Source organism: Ahaetulla prasina, chromosome 4, assembly GCF_028640845.1.
Source record: "Ahaetulla prasina isolate Xishuangbanna chromosome 4, ASM2864084v1, whole genome shotgun sequence".
In the NCBI taxonomy this organism is placed as follows: Eukaryota; Metazoa; Chordata; class Lepidosauria; order Squamata; family Colubridae; genus Ahaetulla; species Ahaetulla prasina.
The window spans coordinates 69,008,763-69,025,215 of record NC_080542.1 but is presented as its reverse complement, the minus strand read 5'-3'; the positions used below and the strand labels follow the sequence as shown (position 1 = coordinate 69,025,215).

Here is a 16,453-nt window from a genome sequence, read left to right as displayed (position 1 = left end):
CTTAGCTCCTGGTTGCCCTTATTTGTCTCTTATCTTTTACTTTTCTCCTACTTGTTCTGCTCTCTCTGTTTCACTTTCTTGCTGTGTACTCCTCTCTTCTTTTACTGGTTCCTCTCGACTATCTTGTTCCATTCTTCCTTGTACTTCTTGCCTGTCATTTAAACTAAAGTAGGTATAAAATTCCAACACTTTGCCTAACGAATCCAATCTAATAGTCTCTCTGGTATCAGCCATCTAAAGTTTACCTCATTTTTAATCAGTTTCACAGTTAAGAATTGTTATTGCTTCCTTAAGTCTCTAACCCTTCTAGGGATCTGTTTCAGTACCACAACTTTTTTCCCTCTATATTGCAGTGATTCTTCTCTTGCCTTTTTAAGTATTTCATCTCTTATTGATTTTTAAAGAAATTTCACATGTGCCTCCCTTGGTAGATTATATCTCCTTGCATAGCTCGTAGTCAATCTAAATATTTCATCTATCTCTAAATCTAGTTCTTGTTGTAGTTCTACATCTACAAATTGTTTCTCAATTTGTAAAGCATTTTCCAATAGCTCTATTATCACTTCAGGGAGATTTTCCTCTTCATCCTCTTCTGTTTTGCAGCCTTAAGAAGTGGGCCGCCTTTTCCATCTCCAACAATATGACAGTTTCTTCTAGGTCCTAGTTTGCTTATGTTTGTTTTGGATTTATCTTGTTTACTTTTTCTCAGCTTCTTCTGATTTCTCCTATATTTTCTGAATTATTTGTTCATTTTTTGTTATCATTTGCTGAAAGTTTCCTAGTCTCTCATCCATGTTGTGAATACGTTTCTTCATTTCTCCCAGCTCTCCCTTCATTTCTCCCAGATCAGTTTTCATCTCATTATGATTCTTTGCCATGGCCTCCTGAATGGATTGGAGAGCCATCTGTATGTACTTCTGAAATGTACACTAGCCCACGTCCATAGCGCTGTGACATCAACTGGAAGTCTCAACATTTTTAATCCTGTTTCGTTAAATGAATAAGGGAGGTCATTAAGTCAATGAAGATCGAGTTTGCTGCTTGCTTCAGTTCATTAAATGACGGCCACAATAGTTAAATAAACCGAGAAGCTTGAGAATTTTCAGGCAGGACTGACCAGTATGAAACCTTCGGAGGAAACCGCTGCACATCAGCTGTTCTACAAGCATTCTACAGTAGTACATACAAATCTTCAAAGCAAAAGTAAACAAAAACAGTACTGTACAATGCAAAGGAAACTTATAGTACTAATCTGCTTTTTGTAGATTGTGGCTAGTATTTCTGCAAGCAAATCTAAGGTAAATGAAACAAGCACAGTAATGAAAAAAACTTTATGTTTGTTAAGTCCTTAAAACAAGCATAGTAGTTTATAAATACTTACCAACAAGTATAATATTATAATGAAAAATCATTATAGATACTTACAAGAACAATTATAGTGTTCCAGTCCTCAAGGCAATAGCAATGAAAGAAGCAACAATGGCAGCAGTGAGAGTCCTTTTCCATGAAGAGAAAAAAAAGCCAGCTCAAGGATGATCTGTACAGGCCAGGTTAATCATCTGTGCTGAAAGCTTATTGTAATAGGATGATTTTAGCTGTCTTGACAAATGCATACAAGTTGGGAGCACCTAGTACATCTAGAGGTAAAGTATTTCATAATATAGGGCTTCTACTGGAAAAGTGCACTTCCTCCCTTTATATAGAGACATAAAATTGTCTGTTTCGAACAAACTCACAAGACTCATTGATTCTGGCCAGAAGAGAAGCATCTTGTAAGTAAATAAATGCTATACCTTTAGAATTTAAGATTAAAATCAGCACTTTGAATTAAATCCATCAGCTTATGGGTAACCAAAGTAGTGTTTTCAGCATAATATTTTGACGTCTACTTTCTACTATTAGTAGTAGAATGCACTGTTTTATCTAATTGCATTTTCATTCAAGTGTAGCTCATGTTCTAAAGTGGGTTATGGTAGCCTAATAATAATGAGGTCATAAATCTGTTTTTTCCTTTTCTTTCAATTATTGTGAATAACTCTGGTCACTAAAATGGGGTGAACCTATGGCTGCTACAGCTATCAGTATAAATATTTGGGAGTAACAGAACTCTTGCCGTCTCTTCTCCCACCCCATCACCGGGTGTGGCAGGGTTTCCTCCCCCTTGCTTAGCCATCCGCCCGCTTTATCGAGGGGAGTGGCAGGTGGGGAGGGGTGGGGCATGAGAGAAATGAGATGGGTGGAGTGAGACACGGCTCCTCTTGCCATCTCTTCTCCCCCCCTGCCGGGCATGGCAGGGCTTCCTGCCCCTCACCTAGCCACCCACCCTGCCACACCTGCTTTTTCTTTGTCTTTCATCGTCAACTGTCAAAAATGAGGATTTTCTGGGCAGAAAAGCTTGCCTCACCCACCACCATCCAAGTGCCCTCGCTTTCTCCAAAACTTTCTTTGCCTATTGGTACTTGATTTCCAGCTCCGTCACGTTTCTCCCCATTGTGTTCAGGGAAACAAGTTTGTGGGACTACTGTAAAAGTTCAGTCAATTATTCCAACTTCCGGGGGGGGGGGAGTTTTTTTACGGTAGTCCCACAAACTTGTTTTTGACAGCCGACGCTGAAAGGCAGAGAAAGAGCAGGTGGGTGGGGATGGATAGCTAAGTGAGGGGCAGGAAGCTCTGCCATGCCCAATGAGTGGGGAAGAAGAAATGGCAAGAGGAGCCCTGTCTCACTCCACATGCCCCAATGAAAGGCAACACCAGCTTGGCTGCTTCCATTCTCCACCCTCTCTGGCACTGGAATCCAATGGACAGGCACACACTCAGTCACTCATTTACTCCTCCTCCCGCTCTCCCCTTCGCCAGCTGAGATCAGCAGGCCAGATTCAGTGAGCTGAACACGCTGCTGCCGCCCGGGAGGAGAAGAATGTGAGAAATGGGCTCTCTTGCAGCACCTCCTCTCCCTCTTTTCCTCCCAGGTGGCGACAGTGTGTCCGGCTCACCAAATCTGGCCTGCTGATCTCAGCTGTCAGTGGCAGCGGCAACCTGGGACTCATGGCCCCGTGCCGATCCCCGTGTTACCCACCCGTGTGTTTCTCATGATGTTTCCTCATTTTTCCAATACTGTGCAAATAAAATTCTTGCTGCCGTCAAATCATGCAGTATTAAATATAAATTCCCTTTATTATATTTTTCTGGTACTATACCTAACAAAAATATTTCTGGCTTATAATCTGTATGCAGCTTTAACATTTTTTCTAACATGTATGTATTTTTATCCAATAATTCTTTGCAACATTTGGTACACAGGTTTTTAAACATCTTTGCTAACCTTGCTGGCAGAAGTGCCACCTATAAAACATTTTATATAGGTTTTCCTTATAGGTAGTTGCCATTGTCACCTTATAGTTTCTTTCCCAGAGTTTTTGCCATTTATCTAAATCTATGGTATATCCAAATTTTTTTGCCCATGCTATCATTGTCTCTTTTACCTGTTCGTCTTCTATTTTTAAGTTTAATAGGAAGTTATATAGTTTCTTTATCGGCTTTCCATCTGTTCCTAACATTATTTGATCCAATTTTGTTTGCTCTTTGTAAAAGCCATATGACTTACTATCTTTTTATAAAAAGTGACTAAAAACATTAAAAAGATGTTAAATGAAGAAATAATGATGATGGAGCTGGCAGAGGCGATAAAGAGACAAAAAAAATAACAAGACTCCACTACCAGATGGACTACCAGCAGAAGTATATCAATATCTTCAGGACACACTGAGTTTGCCAATGTTACAGGTTTATAATGAGGTTTTGTTAGAGGCTAAGATACCAAATAATATAACATAACATAATATAACATAACATAATAGAGTTGGAAGGGACCTTGGAGGTCTTCTAGTCCAACCCCCTGCCCAGGCAGTAAACCCTACACCATTTCAGACAAATGGCTATCCAACATTTTCTTAAACATTTCCAGTGTTGGAGCATTCACAACTTCTGCAGGCAAGTTGTTCCACTTATTGATTGTTCTAACTGTCAGGAAATTTCTCCTTAGTTCTAAGTTGCTTCTCTCCTTGATTAGTTTCCACCCATTGCTTCTTGTCCTGCCTTCAGGTGCTTTGGAGAATAGCTTGGATAGAAGCTAATATTACTCTAATTTCGAAAGAAGACGTTGATCTGACACAGATAAAGAACTATAGGGGCTTTTTTTCTGAAGCTCCGTTTGGGGCTTTTTTTCTGAAGCTCCGTTTCTGATGGTTTTTTCAGCCTCTGAAACCGTTTGAGAAGCTGAGCGGGGCTACATTCAGAGTATAAGATGCACCCAGATTATCACCCTCTTTTTTGGGGGGAAACAGGTGCATTTATACTCCGAAAAATAAGGTACTTGTTGGCACTCAATATGGAAGCATTTACACATCCAAAGGTAGTGAATTTGGAAAAATTCTTAACATATAAAGACATTTTGAATGCAGAAGGGGAACTTAAAACTAAACAAGAATTACAAAAATCAAGATGTGGACCTATCTTGAAGTCCATTTATGCAAATACAATTGAGATATCCCAAAATTCATTCTTAAGTACACCATACATCTCAGCATTCCATTTGCAGGACAAAGACAATAAGAGTTTGTTTTATATATTAAAATCTCGTCGGGTTGCTTTTAAAAAGAAAGATATATCTAAGAAATTGAAATTATTTGTCATGATCAGACATTCTGATCATTCTAATTTTATATTTTTTTCTCTCTCTCTGATTTGATTGCAAATAGCTTGATAAATATTTGTAAAGCTATTTATTTTCTATAAAGGGAATTCCTGGGAATAATTTATGGTTATCAATATGATATGAAATGCCAGAAAATAGAAAAATGTTATTTTTAGGAAATGTATAAAAACCCAATCAGTGTTCTATAAATTAAAAAATATTTAAAAAGCAAAGAAAGGCATAGTAAAATATTGTCTAGTACTGAATGGAGACCTACAATTCTCAGATTTTTTAAACTTTTTCATTGTTGGCTGTATCAATTGGAACTTCTAGAACATGTAATTCAAAAATAACTAAAGGATCACATATTAATTATACCTGGACTAACAAAAAATATCATTAAAATCTATATGTGAAAATAACATATAAGACAATAAATATTTCTTTTGGGGGAAATGGTGGCTCAACAGTTAAAGATTCTAGCTGACAGCTCCAGTTTTTTTAAAAAATTTTAAAAAAAATTTGCATTTATATCCCGCCCTTCTCCGAAGACTCAGGGCAGCTTACACTATGTTAGCAATAGTCTTCATTCTATTTGTATATTTATATACAAAGTCAACTTATTGTCCCCAACAATCAGGGTCCTCATTTTACCTACCTTATAAAGGATGGAAGGCTGAGTCAACCTTGGGCCTGGTAGGGCTTGAACCTGCAGGAATTGCAAGCAAGCTGCTGTTAATAACAGACTGCATTAATCTGTTGAGCCACCAGAGGCCCTTAGGTTTGAGACCTAAGCACTGCATGATGGGGAGGGTCCCGTTACTTGCCTCAGCTCCTGCCAGCCTAGCAGTTTGAAAGCATGTAAATGTGAGTAGACATTTTGGTGGGAAGATAATAGTATTCTGTGCACCTTAGTCTGTAATCATGCTGGTCACTTGACCATGGAAGTGTGTTCGGACAACACTAGCTGCTTCAGAGAGGAGATGAGCACCACCCCCTAGAATCAGATAGAATTGGACAGGGAAAACTTTTAGCTTACATTTATTTTAATTTCTAAGTATATTATGCATTACAGTTGTACATTTTCCAGTACAAGGATTTTTTCCTCAAATGATTAATAATTTTTGGCTACTATGAAAAAGTTTAAATCTTTTTTTAAAATATAATGTTATTTATAGTTTTTTCTTTAACTTCCATAAGTGCCTAGTGAACAGTGTATTGTCTGGGTCGATATAGTTTATATACAATACTATTAATAATGATAGTATTTAGATATATATAATCATAATCTTTCAAATTCTAATATTTGTGTATACATTGTAATTATAATACATTTTATTATATATCAGTATACATAATACTATTTATCCAATTTCTACTTTCTACCTCTTTTTTTCCCTAACTCTTAATAGAATAGCCACCATATTAAGAAGTATTCTATATCTATCCATCATCTCTTATCCTTTTTAAAATTTCTACTCTTACTGACTTTTCGGTAAATCTTTCATATTTCTCCCTTAGAATCTTGTATCTCCTTACATCATGCTTATTTAGTCTAAGTATTTCATGTGCCTCAATATCTATCTTTTGCTAATGGCTCTCTAGAGCATCCATCCATAATTCTTTCATCACTTTTGGAAGATATTTCTCTTTATTTTCTTCTATATTTTAAACTCTTAAAGAGTAATCTATCTGTTCCGTTTAAGAATTATTACTATCTCTGCCATATCTTTATCTACTTGTCTCATTTTTTTTATTTACTGTATCTCCTCTATTCTTTCCTCAGCTCCTTCTGGTTCCTCCTCTATTTTCTGAATTCTTTGTTCATTTTTTGTTCACCATTTGCTGGGGGTTTTCTAGTCTCACATCTGTATTCTGCATCAGTTTCATCATCTCCCTATGATTGCTTGTCATATCTTCCTGAATACATTGAAACAACAATAATATTTCTTTATAAACTGTATTTGTTTTTCCCTGTTGAAACATTCTGTAGTAATTTAATAGGCTGAAAGTTACTCAATGTTCCCCCAAGCTTCAATATCCCAATTGTCTAGAAACACCAAAATGCCAGTATTAGTAAAGTTTATTCAGTCTCAGGACTGTTCCTCAAAGTCCCCTAAATTTATAGTTCTCAAAATTTTCCAATTTGCACCCTCTAAATTATCCAAATTTTTAAGTCTTGTTTAATTTTTCTTCTTTTGCCTTGGAAAATGTTCTATCAAATAGTATTAATAATCCAGATTGGCCCACCAAATTTCCCCAAATCCCTTTAATCCACAGAATCAAGTGTTCAGTTTCAAGGATGTTTCTTGTTAATTATAGTCCACCTTGCCTTAAAAATCTTCAGAAGGATTACTAAATACTTTCAAGCAGCCAAAACACCAGTGGCTACGGAAATAAAATAAAGAGGCCTTCCAGGTGTTGCTTGTCTTTCACTATTTCTTTTCCTCTTTGTTTTTCTTCTGTTACAGTGTTTCCCCCGAAAAAAATGACCTACTCCGAAAATAAGCCCTAGCCTGTTTTTTTTGGGTGGGCCTAATATATGCCCTACCGCAAAAATAAGCCTTAGTGAAGAGGTGGGTGTAGCCAGCACAGGAGGCAGCCCTTTTCTTTCCCGGTCACCACATGGCTACTTGGCCCCTTAACCGTGGCCCAAAGATCAGCTGATCCAGTGAAGGCTGGGAATTCTGTCTTTCAGGTGCTTGGAGATGTTTCCCACGCATTCTTGATAGCTACAGCTCTGCCCACAGTGCCAGGCAACCTTGCAGCCGAGGGCCCCTCTGTTCCACAGCTTACCTTGTGGCTATGGAGCAGGTGGCGACCACGGTTTGAGCTCCACTAGGCCTGGAGCTTGGGTGTTGCTTAGGCTGATGCTATGATGAGGCAGAAAGCCATGTAGCCCATCAGAATTGGCTCCCCCCCCCCCGTCTACCTGGCTTCTGCTGCTTGAGAAAAGGACAGGCAATTTTGGAAGATTGTGGGAAGTGCGTGCTTATGATAGAAGCAAAGCCCAGACTGTCCCTTTCAAGCAATTCAAATGTTTCTGTGTGTGAGAGAGATAGAATGAATGGGGGGGGGTGGTTTTAAGAGAAACGACAGAGGGAAATAAGAGAGGGTTTCCCCTCTGCCCCCCTCTCCCTCCCTCCCTCCCTCCCTCCCTCCCTCTCTCTGTCTCTCTCTCACATACACACATATAAAGACATTTGATGAGAAATGGTGGAGGGCAACTGGGTAAGGGGACTGATCCACTCCAGCCTCCAGCTCAGTGCCTTCTCAGGGTGGTGCCCCAAGGCATGTGCTCTGTATGGGTGATCCCTGCACGGCCAATGTGTGAGAAATGGGCTCCCTCACAGCGCCTCCTCTCTGGGCCTTACCTATCTCAGAAGCCAGGGATCCTGCAGGCATCCCAGCCACTTAAATGCTGCCCAAATCCCCAGGTTGTTCGCATTGTAAGTGTCCTGCCGCTCGTGGCTGTATAGGTATGTCAGACCTCATGCTGCAAGGCTTGTTGTACCATTGCACAAGAAAGAAAGAAAGAAAGACAAACAGACCAGGGTCTTTTGGCTGGAAAGCAGAAGCAGCAGAGACCCTGGCTTGTTTCTCTCCCTCAAACTTAGTGCGGGAGAAGCAGCACCACCATGAGGTTTGTCATACTGGGGCAGCCTCCTGGTGCAGGACCCTGCAAGGCTTGTTGTAGCATTGTGTCTGTGAACGACAGCACCATGGTAAGGATCATATTTAGTCGCCTTTGGTGCCTGCCTCATTTGCGGCAGCTCTGCAACCACCTCGCCTTCTGCCCGGCTCAGCCCACCACCAAGACCGATTGAAAACCTGAAAATCTGAGCACCGCCAGCCTGCCTGGGTCCCTTTGCGAGTGGCCACTGGCAGAGCCATGCCACCTCATCCGCCACTGTCCACACACAGCTGGAATGAGAGGTTCAGCACCCCCAAGGCCCGAAGAGCATCAGGCTCAGTGTAGCTGTAGCCCAGCGCCTGCAGTACTGAATAGGTGTGCAGGCTGGTGCTCAGCAGCCAAGGGCGGCAGTGGGCGAGACAGCACAGGCAGCATGGCTCCACCTATGATGCCAGCAGCTTGGGGCCTACCGCAGCTGATAAGTGTCCCAGCAGCAGCTGGGCCAGCAGGCAGGGTGGGTGAAAGCTCCCTGCTGGCCAGGCACTGAAGCTCCACTACTGCTGCTGTGGGGAGGGGAGAGACAGATCCAACCTTGGAGTGCTGGGGGTGATGTGCTCTCTCTCTCTCTCTCTCTCTCTCTCTCTCTCTCTCACACACACACACACACACACACACACACACACACACACACACGCCCTCACCCTCACCCACCCCATTCCATCCAAGGCAGCCACATCCCTTCACTAACGTGCTTTCCAGCTCCATTTTCTGCTGCGCATACAGCGCAAGACATCTGTGGGACTATGGTAAAAAAAATAGCTGAGACCTTCCAACTTTGAGAGATTTTCTTTTCATGAGAAGTTGGAAGGTCTGAACTATGATATTTTTTTTTACCGTAGTCCCACAGACTTCTTGCCCTGCACACGCAGCGGAGAACAGAGCTGGAAAGCAGGTTAGTAAAGGGACATCCTAGAATATGAAGTCAAATGGGCCTTAGGAAATCAGAGCAACAACAAAGCTACTGGAGGAGACAGTATTCCAGTATTCCAGCTGAGCTATTCAAAATCTTAAAAGACGATGCAGTAAAAGTGCTACACTCAATTTGCCAGCAAATTTGGAAAACTCAGCAATGGCCACAGGATTGGAAAAGGTCAGTTTACATTCCAATTCCAAAGAAAGGCAATGCCAAAGAATGTTCAAACTATTGCACCATTGCACTCATTTCACATGTTAAAATCTTACATTCTAGGCTCCAGCAGTTTGTGGATCAAGAACTACCAGAAGTACAGGCAGAGGATCAAATTGCCAGCATATGCTGGATCATGGAGAAAGCTAGGGAGTTCCAGAAAAACATCTACTTCTGCTTCATTGACTATGCTAAAGCCTTTGATTGTATGGATCACAACAAATTGTGGCAAGTTCTTAAAGAGATGGGAGTACCAGACCATCTTACTTGTCTCTTGAGAAACCTGTATGCGAGTCAAGAAGCAACAGTGAGAACTGGACACGGAACCACTGATTGGTTCAAAATTGGGAAAGGAGTCTGGCAAGGCTGTATACTATCACCCTGCCTATTTAACTTATATGCAGAGCACATCATGAGAAAGGCAGGGCTAGATGAATCAAAAATTGGAATTAAGATTGCTGAGAAAAATATCAACAACCTCAGATATGCAGATGATATCACTCTAATGGCAGAAAGCGAAGAGGAGCTAAAGAGCCTCTTGATGCGGGTGAAGGAGGAGAGTGCAAAAGTTGGCTTGAAACTCAACGTTAAGTAAACTAAGATCATGGCATCCGGCCCTCTCAATTCCTGGCAGATAGATGGGGAAGAAATGGCGGTAGTGACAGATTTTATTTTCCTGGGCTCCAAGATCACCGCAGATGGGGACTGCAGCCAAGAAATTAAAAGGCACTTGCTTCTGGGGAGGAAAGCTATGGCAAATCTAGACAGTATACTAAGAAAACAGAGACATCACCCTGCCAACAAAAGTATGTATAACCAAGGCTATGGTTTTCCCAGTTGCAATGTATGGCTATGAAAGTTGGACCGTAAGAAAGGCTGAGCACCAAAGAATTGAGGCCTTTGAACTCTGATGCTGGAGAAAACTCCTGCGAATCCCTTGGACTGCAAGGCAAACAAACAAGTTAGTCTTAGAGGAGATCCACCCTGACTGCTCCTTTGAAGGCCAGATCTGAAAGATGAAATTGAAATACTTAGGCCATCTAATGAGAAGGAAGGACTCACTGGAGAAGAACCTAATGCTGGGAAAGATTGAGGGCAAAAGAAGAACGGGACAACAGAGAATGAGGTGGCTAGATGGAGTCACTGAAGCAGTAGGCATGAGCTTAAATGGATTCTAGAGGATGGTAGAGTCCTGGAGGAACATTTTCCATGGGGTTGCTATGGGTTGGACAGGATTTCGCAACTAACAACAACAAAGTCTAAATGTTGAAAAATGGCCTGGAATATTCCTTACCAATTTTTTGGAATTCTGTTTGTAGCAGAGCTATGACTAAAGTTTTACTCTAACTTACTAAAGTCATACTAGCTAAATCAACTAAATGAAGATTATGATCTGCAAGTCAGTGTATGAAAAGTTGCAACTTTCAGGATAAGAGGAGTACATTGCAAAAAGTATGAATTAATGAATGGAATAAAAGAAAAATAATGCTGTGTATATATGAAAGTAAGAAAAGGAAAAAGGAAGTAATAGATCTGAATGAAGATGTCTTCAAATTATAGAATTGGGTGATGAATTCATGGAGAGAAGTGAAGTTGAGATTCACATATGAAAAGACTCATGCCATAAAGTATGAACTGGTGGCAACTAGATTATCTTGGGCTTGCATGAAAGTATGAATTTATACATTGGTGACAGTTGCATGGAAATAATAGAAGAACTGGATATGACTTTGGGAAAAATACGCAAAGTTTGAACAAATATGACCCACAGGGAAAAATATAGTTACCGCTGATGTAATGATTGAAATTTACACTGGCAACTTTTGTTAAGTGATGTCATCAGGCGAAACATGCCTGACTTACAATGAATTACCTTCAGTCTTAAGCATGACATCATATAACCACAATTTGAGAGTTAGTGTCAGCTTTCTAGTTGTTTCCTTTGTTGGAAGCCAACTGTGAAGGTGATAAATAATGATCATGTAACATTGGATGCTGTGATGTTGTAAATGCATATTGATTGTCAAGAGCTCAAATTGTGATCATGTGACTTCCAGGGCAAGTTCCCCATTGTGCTGGCCAGAAGTTTGAAAATTAATTGTAAATCTACATTTTCGGGACCATTGTAAATATACAATGAAAAACAAATAAAGTATATCGAGGGCCGCGGTGTGGCTCAGGCTGTAAGAAGCCTGTTATTAAACACAGCTGCTTGCAATTACTGCAGGTTCTAGTCCCACCAGGCCCAAGGTTGACTCAGCCTTCCATCCTTTATAAGGTAGGTAAAATGAGGACCCAGATTGTTGGGGGGGGCAAATTTGTATATTTGTTTTTTTTTTAAATTTAATTTTATTTTAATTTTTTTTTTTTAACATATACATATACAAATAGAATGAGACTATTGCCTTACACAATGTAAGCCGCCCTGAGTCTTCGGAGAAGGGCGGGATATAAATGCAAAAAAAAAAAAAAAGTAACAGTTAATATGTTGGAAGGAAGGGGAAATGAAGAATGTTATGGTTGGATGGTTGAATGTTATGGTTGGATGGCATTAAAGGATCTTTGAAAAGAAAAATGAGAATTTTATAAAAGAAAAGAAAAAGTGTATGAAACAGTATATGGATGTGGTGGGCAAAGCTATTTGCAATGGCAGAAAGATTCAGTTAATGGTATAGTTCTGTGATGGCGAACCTATGGCATGCGTGCCACAGGTGGCACGCGGAGCCATATTGGTGGGCATGTAAGCATTGCCCTAGGTTAGCTGATTTTCGGACCTACCAGGCCCACTGTGCCATTGCATGCCAAAAGCAGGGGAAGTGCAGGGGGAGAGCACGCGCATGCATGGGGCGCATTGAATTATGGCTGTGGGCACATGTGCATGGAACCCCCCTGTGCTCCCCCCACTTTTGGCACATGACCGCAAAAAGGTATAGGTGAAAAGTAATTTTAGCTATATTTTCTTTTATTATCAGATGCCTTTAATTTATTTGGTTTACTATTACTATTTTTGCTCTTTGCATAACATTGCTTATCCTGAAAGGAATAATGTGATGGATCTGTATGTGTATATGTTTGCACATGGCATTTCATTTAGTTATATATTTGCCTGCAAAGCTTTGATCTCTAGCCAACACATTTGGATAAAGATTAAAGCCAAAGCAGTAGGGCCCATATTGCCTGAGTAAGAGAAATGGTGGCACATTTAGAGAATAAATCCAAGACAAAATTACTAACAGCATCCAAATCTGTTCCATTCCCACACCCCAATTTTTAAATTTCTTAAAGTTACAGAAGTATAATTCTATTACATAGGATTATTATCATTAAGTGGTTAATTCAGTATTAATTTATATGGTTTCAAATATTTATGTAGCATCATTTTAATGGATTATTAATTTTGCTTAATTATTATAGCCACTATAACTGAAGCACATTCTTTTGTCTGACACTTGATCCTTTAGAATAAGTCAGGAATGCATCCCAAATGTGCCTGAATGCTGGAAGCAATTTTCAATAATCCTAAATTAGCAGAGGGGGCTGAAATTAATAAGAAATTGCCTTCTGAACTGACATGCTAGATAATGAGTTGGGTGTCAGATGATGGCATTAAGTACAAGCAGCCTTTTCTGCACTCTATTTGATTTAATCTGAGTTCTTATGTCTAATGAACCTTGAAACAATATGCTTCATTTACTGTGCAATTTTATATATGCTTGCTTAGAAGTTAATCCATATTTTCAGTGGGACTGACTCTCAGGATTGAAACTATGCAGATATATTCAATGCCTTTTTATTTTTATTTTTATTTTTGCATCATTCTGCTCTCTTACATCTTCTCATTATAGACATAGGGTTTATAAATTCTATTCGTTGTTATGTGCTATCCAATATAAGCAAATAATTATGATATAAGAGATTTTTCCTGCAAATATCCCATTGAAGAAAGTATTCTATGTGATTTGAATGTTATTTCTAGCCTACTGAAATCATTATTGCAGATGATTTAAGCAGAGCATTATTATTCAAATCAATATATTCACAAGCACATCACTGTAAAATTTAATGAAATTTGAGAATATGACAAGAAAGCCTAACCTTTTGCAATTGTGCTGAAGCTTGTATAATACTTGTGCTTGGAGACTGATGTTAATACCTGGCATATTTGGACAAATTCTATCAGCCTTGGAGCCCTTATATTTATTTCTGATCCAGCATGTCAAGTGGCACATACAGCAGGTTCTTATTTTTTCATGTGAACTGATTTAGCATCATGTTGAATGCTCAGACTGATTGATGAAGGGTGGTGAAGCCAGACAATATGGTTTTCTGTGCTGATAACTATACTTTGCAATACCTTCCAATGAAACAAAAATCATAGAGTCTCAAGTAGCAAGGAGCCAAATGTGTGATCTCATCTCTAGTCTAGTTTATCCTGTGCAATGAATTGAGATATTCTGGGTTGGCTAACATTAAAAAAAATAGCTATTATAAATCAATAGTGTAACAGATTTGATAATCCAAAGAATATGAAATAAATCCAAATAAAATAGTAATCCAAAATAAATAGTAGTCCAAATAAATAGTAATAGCACTAGCACTTAGACTTATATACCACTTCATAGTGTTTTACAGCCTCCCTAAACAGTTTATAGAGTCAACATATTGCACCCAACAATCTGGGTCCCCATTTTATCAACCTCGGAAAGATGGAAGGCTGAGTCAACCTTGAGGCAGTAAGGATTGAACTGCCGAATTGCTGGCAATCAACAGTCAGCAGAAGTAGCCTGCAATACTGCATTCTAACCACTATGCCACCATAGCACTTCTTAATCTTAAATATATTGTTCTTTGCAGAGGTTTTTTCCCCCGTTTCCAGAAGATAAACAATTCTGGAGTGCAGAAATAGATATTGTTTTTAAGAGGCAGAGAAGAGAATCCATGCTAAATATTTCCTGATCCTACAAATGAGTATTCTAAAATGACTAAAAATATAGATGATTTTTTCCCCTGCAAATATCCAGCCAGAGAAGGAATATTCTGTAACTTTAATAGTTGCTTCTGGAATCTTGAAATGTAACAGTAACAGAGTTAATGCATGCATTTCTTTGCTTAAACAGATATTATTGTTTATCTAAACAAAGATACCATCTCAACAGCTGGTGCATGCATATGCCTTCATAATACAGTGATTTATTCAGATCACTTGAGATTTTTTCAACTATTTTAATTATGTTTAATTAATTTAGAAAATGTATGTAATATTTCATTGCTAATTGTGCATATCTTTAAATGTGAAGCTCGCTTCTAAAAAAGTTTCATAGTTGCATGGTATTAAGTAGTGTTGTTTTTCTTTTTTTGTTTACATTTATATCCCGCCCTTCTCCGAAGACTCAGGGCGGCTTACAGTGTGTAAGGCAATAGTCTCATTCTATTTGTATATTTTTTACAAAGTCAACTTATTGCCGCCCCCCCCCAACAATCTGGGTCCTCATTTTACCTACCTTATAAAGGATGGAAGGCTGAGTCAACCTTGGGCCGGGCTTGAACCTGCAGTAATTGCAGGCTGCTGTGTTCTAATAACAGGCTTCTTAACAGCCTGAGCTATTCCGGCCCTATTGTGTTGTGTGATTTGTAGCTTAAAAAAAAACATTTTGGGAGTGACAGAGGTAGCATCAGTTTTGTCATCCTGATATTTTCTTTTTAGGGTGGTGAGCCAGTTAGGCCAGGAGTAGCTATGACTGACCTTGCTACAGGATTGTATGCATATGGAGCAATTATGGCTGCACTTCTTCAACGACATAAAACAGGGAAAGGAATGCACTTGGATTGCAATCTGCTTTCATCTCAGGTAAATATTTACTCAATGATTGAATAATAATAAACATATTTTGAATAGTTTTTGTCACATATTAACTTTTACCAGCTTAAAGGTTATTGTATGTATAGGTAGTTTTTAAGAACTTTTGTTGAATGAATGTTCAAAGTTACCATAAACCTGAAAAAAGTGGTTTACGTTGCATCCTCACTCCACTTGCACATGAACAAAATATCCAGCTTGGCAACTGGCATGTATTTATGATAGTTAAAACATTCTGGGCTTACCATTTGAAACCTTCCCAGGGAACTTTTGATTAAGCAAGGCTGATGGGGGAAGCTTAATGACCATGTGTTTCATTTAATTAGTGATACACCTTATGACAATGGCAAAAAAATTTGTAAGATTGAGCAACTCATTTGATGACTATATCGTTTAGCGGTAGAAGCTTTGGTCCTAGTGGTGATCATATATTGAGGACTACCTGATTTCTTCAATCCAAAGAAGAAGAATGCTGCCACTATAGCAATGAAGACTTTATGGGATTAATATGTTTATAATATTACTCAAATGATTATAAATGAGAATTTGTGTCCTAATGATTGTAAGTCTGCTCTTCCTAACAACATGTCAGAGTTTGTTGCAAAATCAAATCCAGAAAGCACACACAGGTAAACTGATTCAGCTGGATTCATTAACGTCTTTATATACATATAACACATGAAGATAAATGTAAAATACCAATAGCTAATACCAATACCCAATTCCAACGTGGTAGAAGTTACAGGCAGGAGAGAGAACAGTCCTTAGTTTCAATTCAGCAGAGCAGACAAGCCCAGACTTGTTTAGTTCTCAGCATAGATCTTAAAGCTTAATATAGACAAAGAGAACCTCCTCTATACAGGGCAGTTAAGTTAAGCCTAAGCCATGTCTAGCCTCCTAGCTGTCTCAACTCCCAAACAGCCTTCATTGGCTGATTTAGTTGCTATGCCTATACATTGGCTGACCTTGTTATCTTGTCCTATTCCAGCCAGTCCCCAATGGCTGACCTGTTGTCATATCTATCCTAGTTCATGAATATTCTGACATAATAGTATTGTGATATCTTCAGTTGTGGTAAGAAGT

General features: G+C 39.1%; 1 protein-coding gene across 5 annotated transcripts in view; it reads left to right on the top strand.

Moving 5' to 3' along the window:
* SUGCT (succinyl-CoA:glutarate-CoA transferase) overlaps positions 1 to 16,453 on the top strand; it is a 438,252-nt gene that overhangs the window by 39,817 nt on the left and 381,982 nt on the right. For 4 of the 5 annotated variants that reach the window (XM_058180303.1, XM_058180298.1, XM_058180302.1 and 1 more), the window contains exon 8: positions 15,218 to 15,361. The exons of the other annotated variant lie outside the window; for it this stretch is intronic. In XM_058180303.1, coding sequence (XP_058036286.1) covers positions 15,218 to 15,361 — 144 coding nt within the window. The remainder of the gene's footprint in view (positions 1 to 15,217; positions 15,362 to 16,453) is intronic. 5 annotated transcript variants of the gene reach the window in all.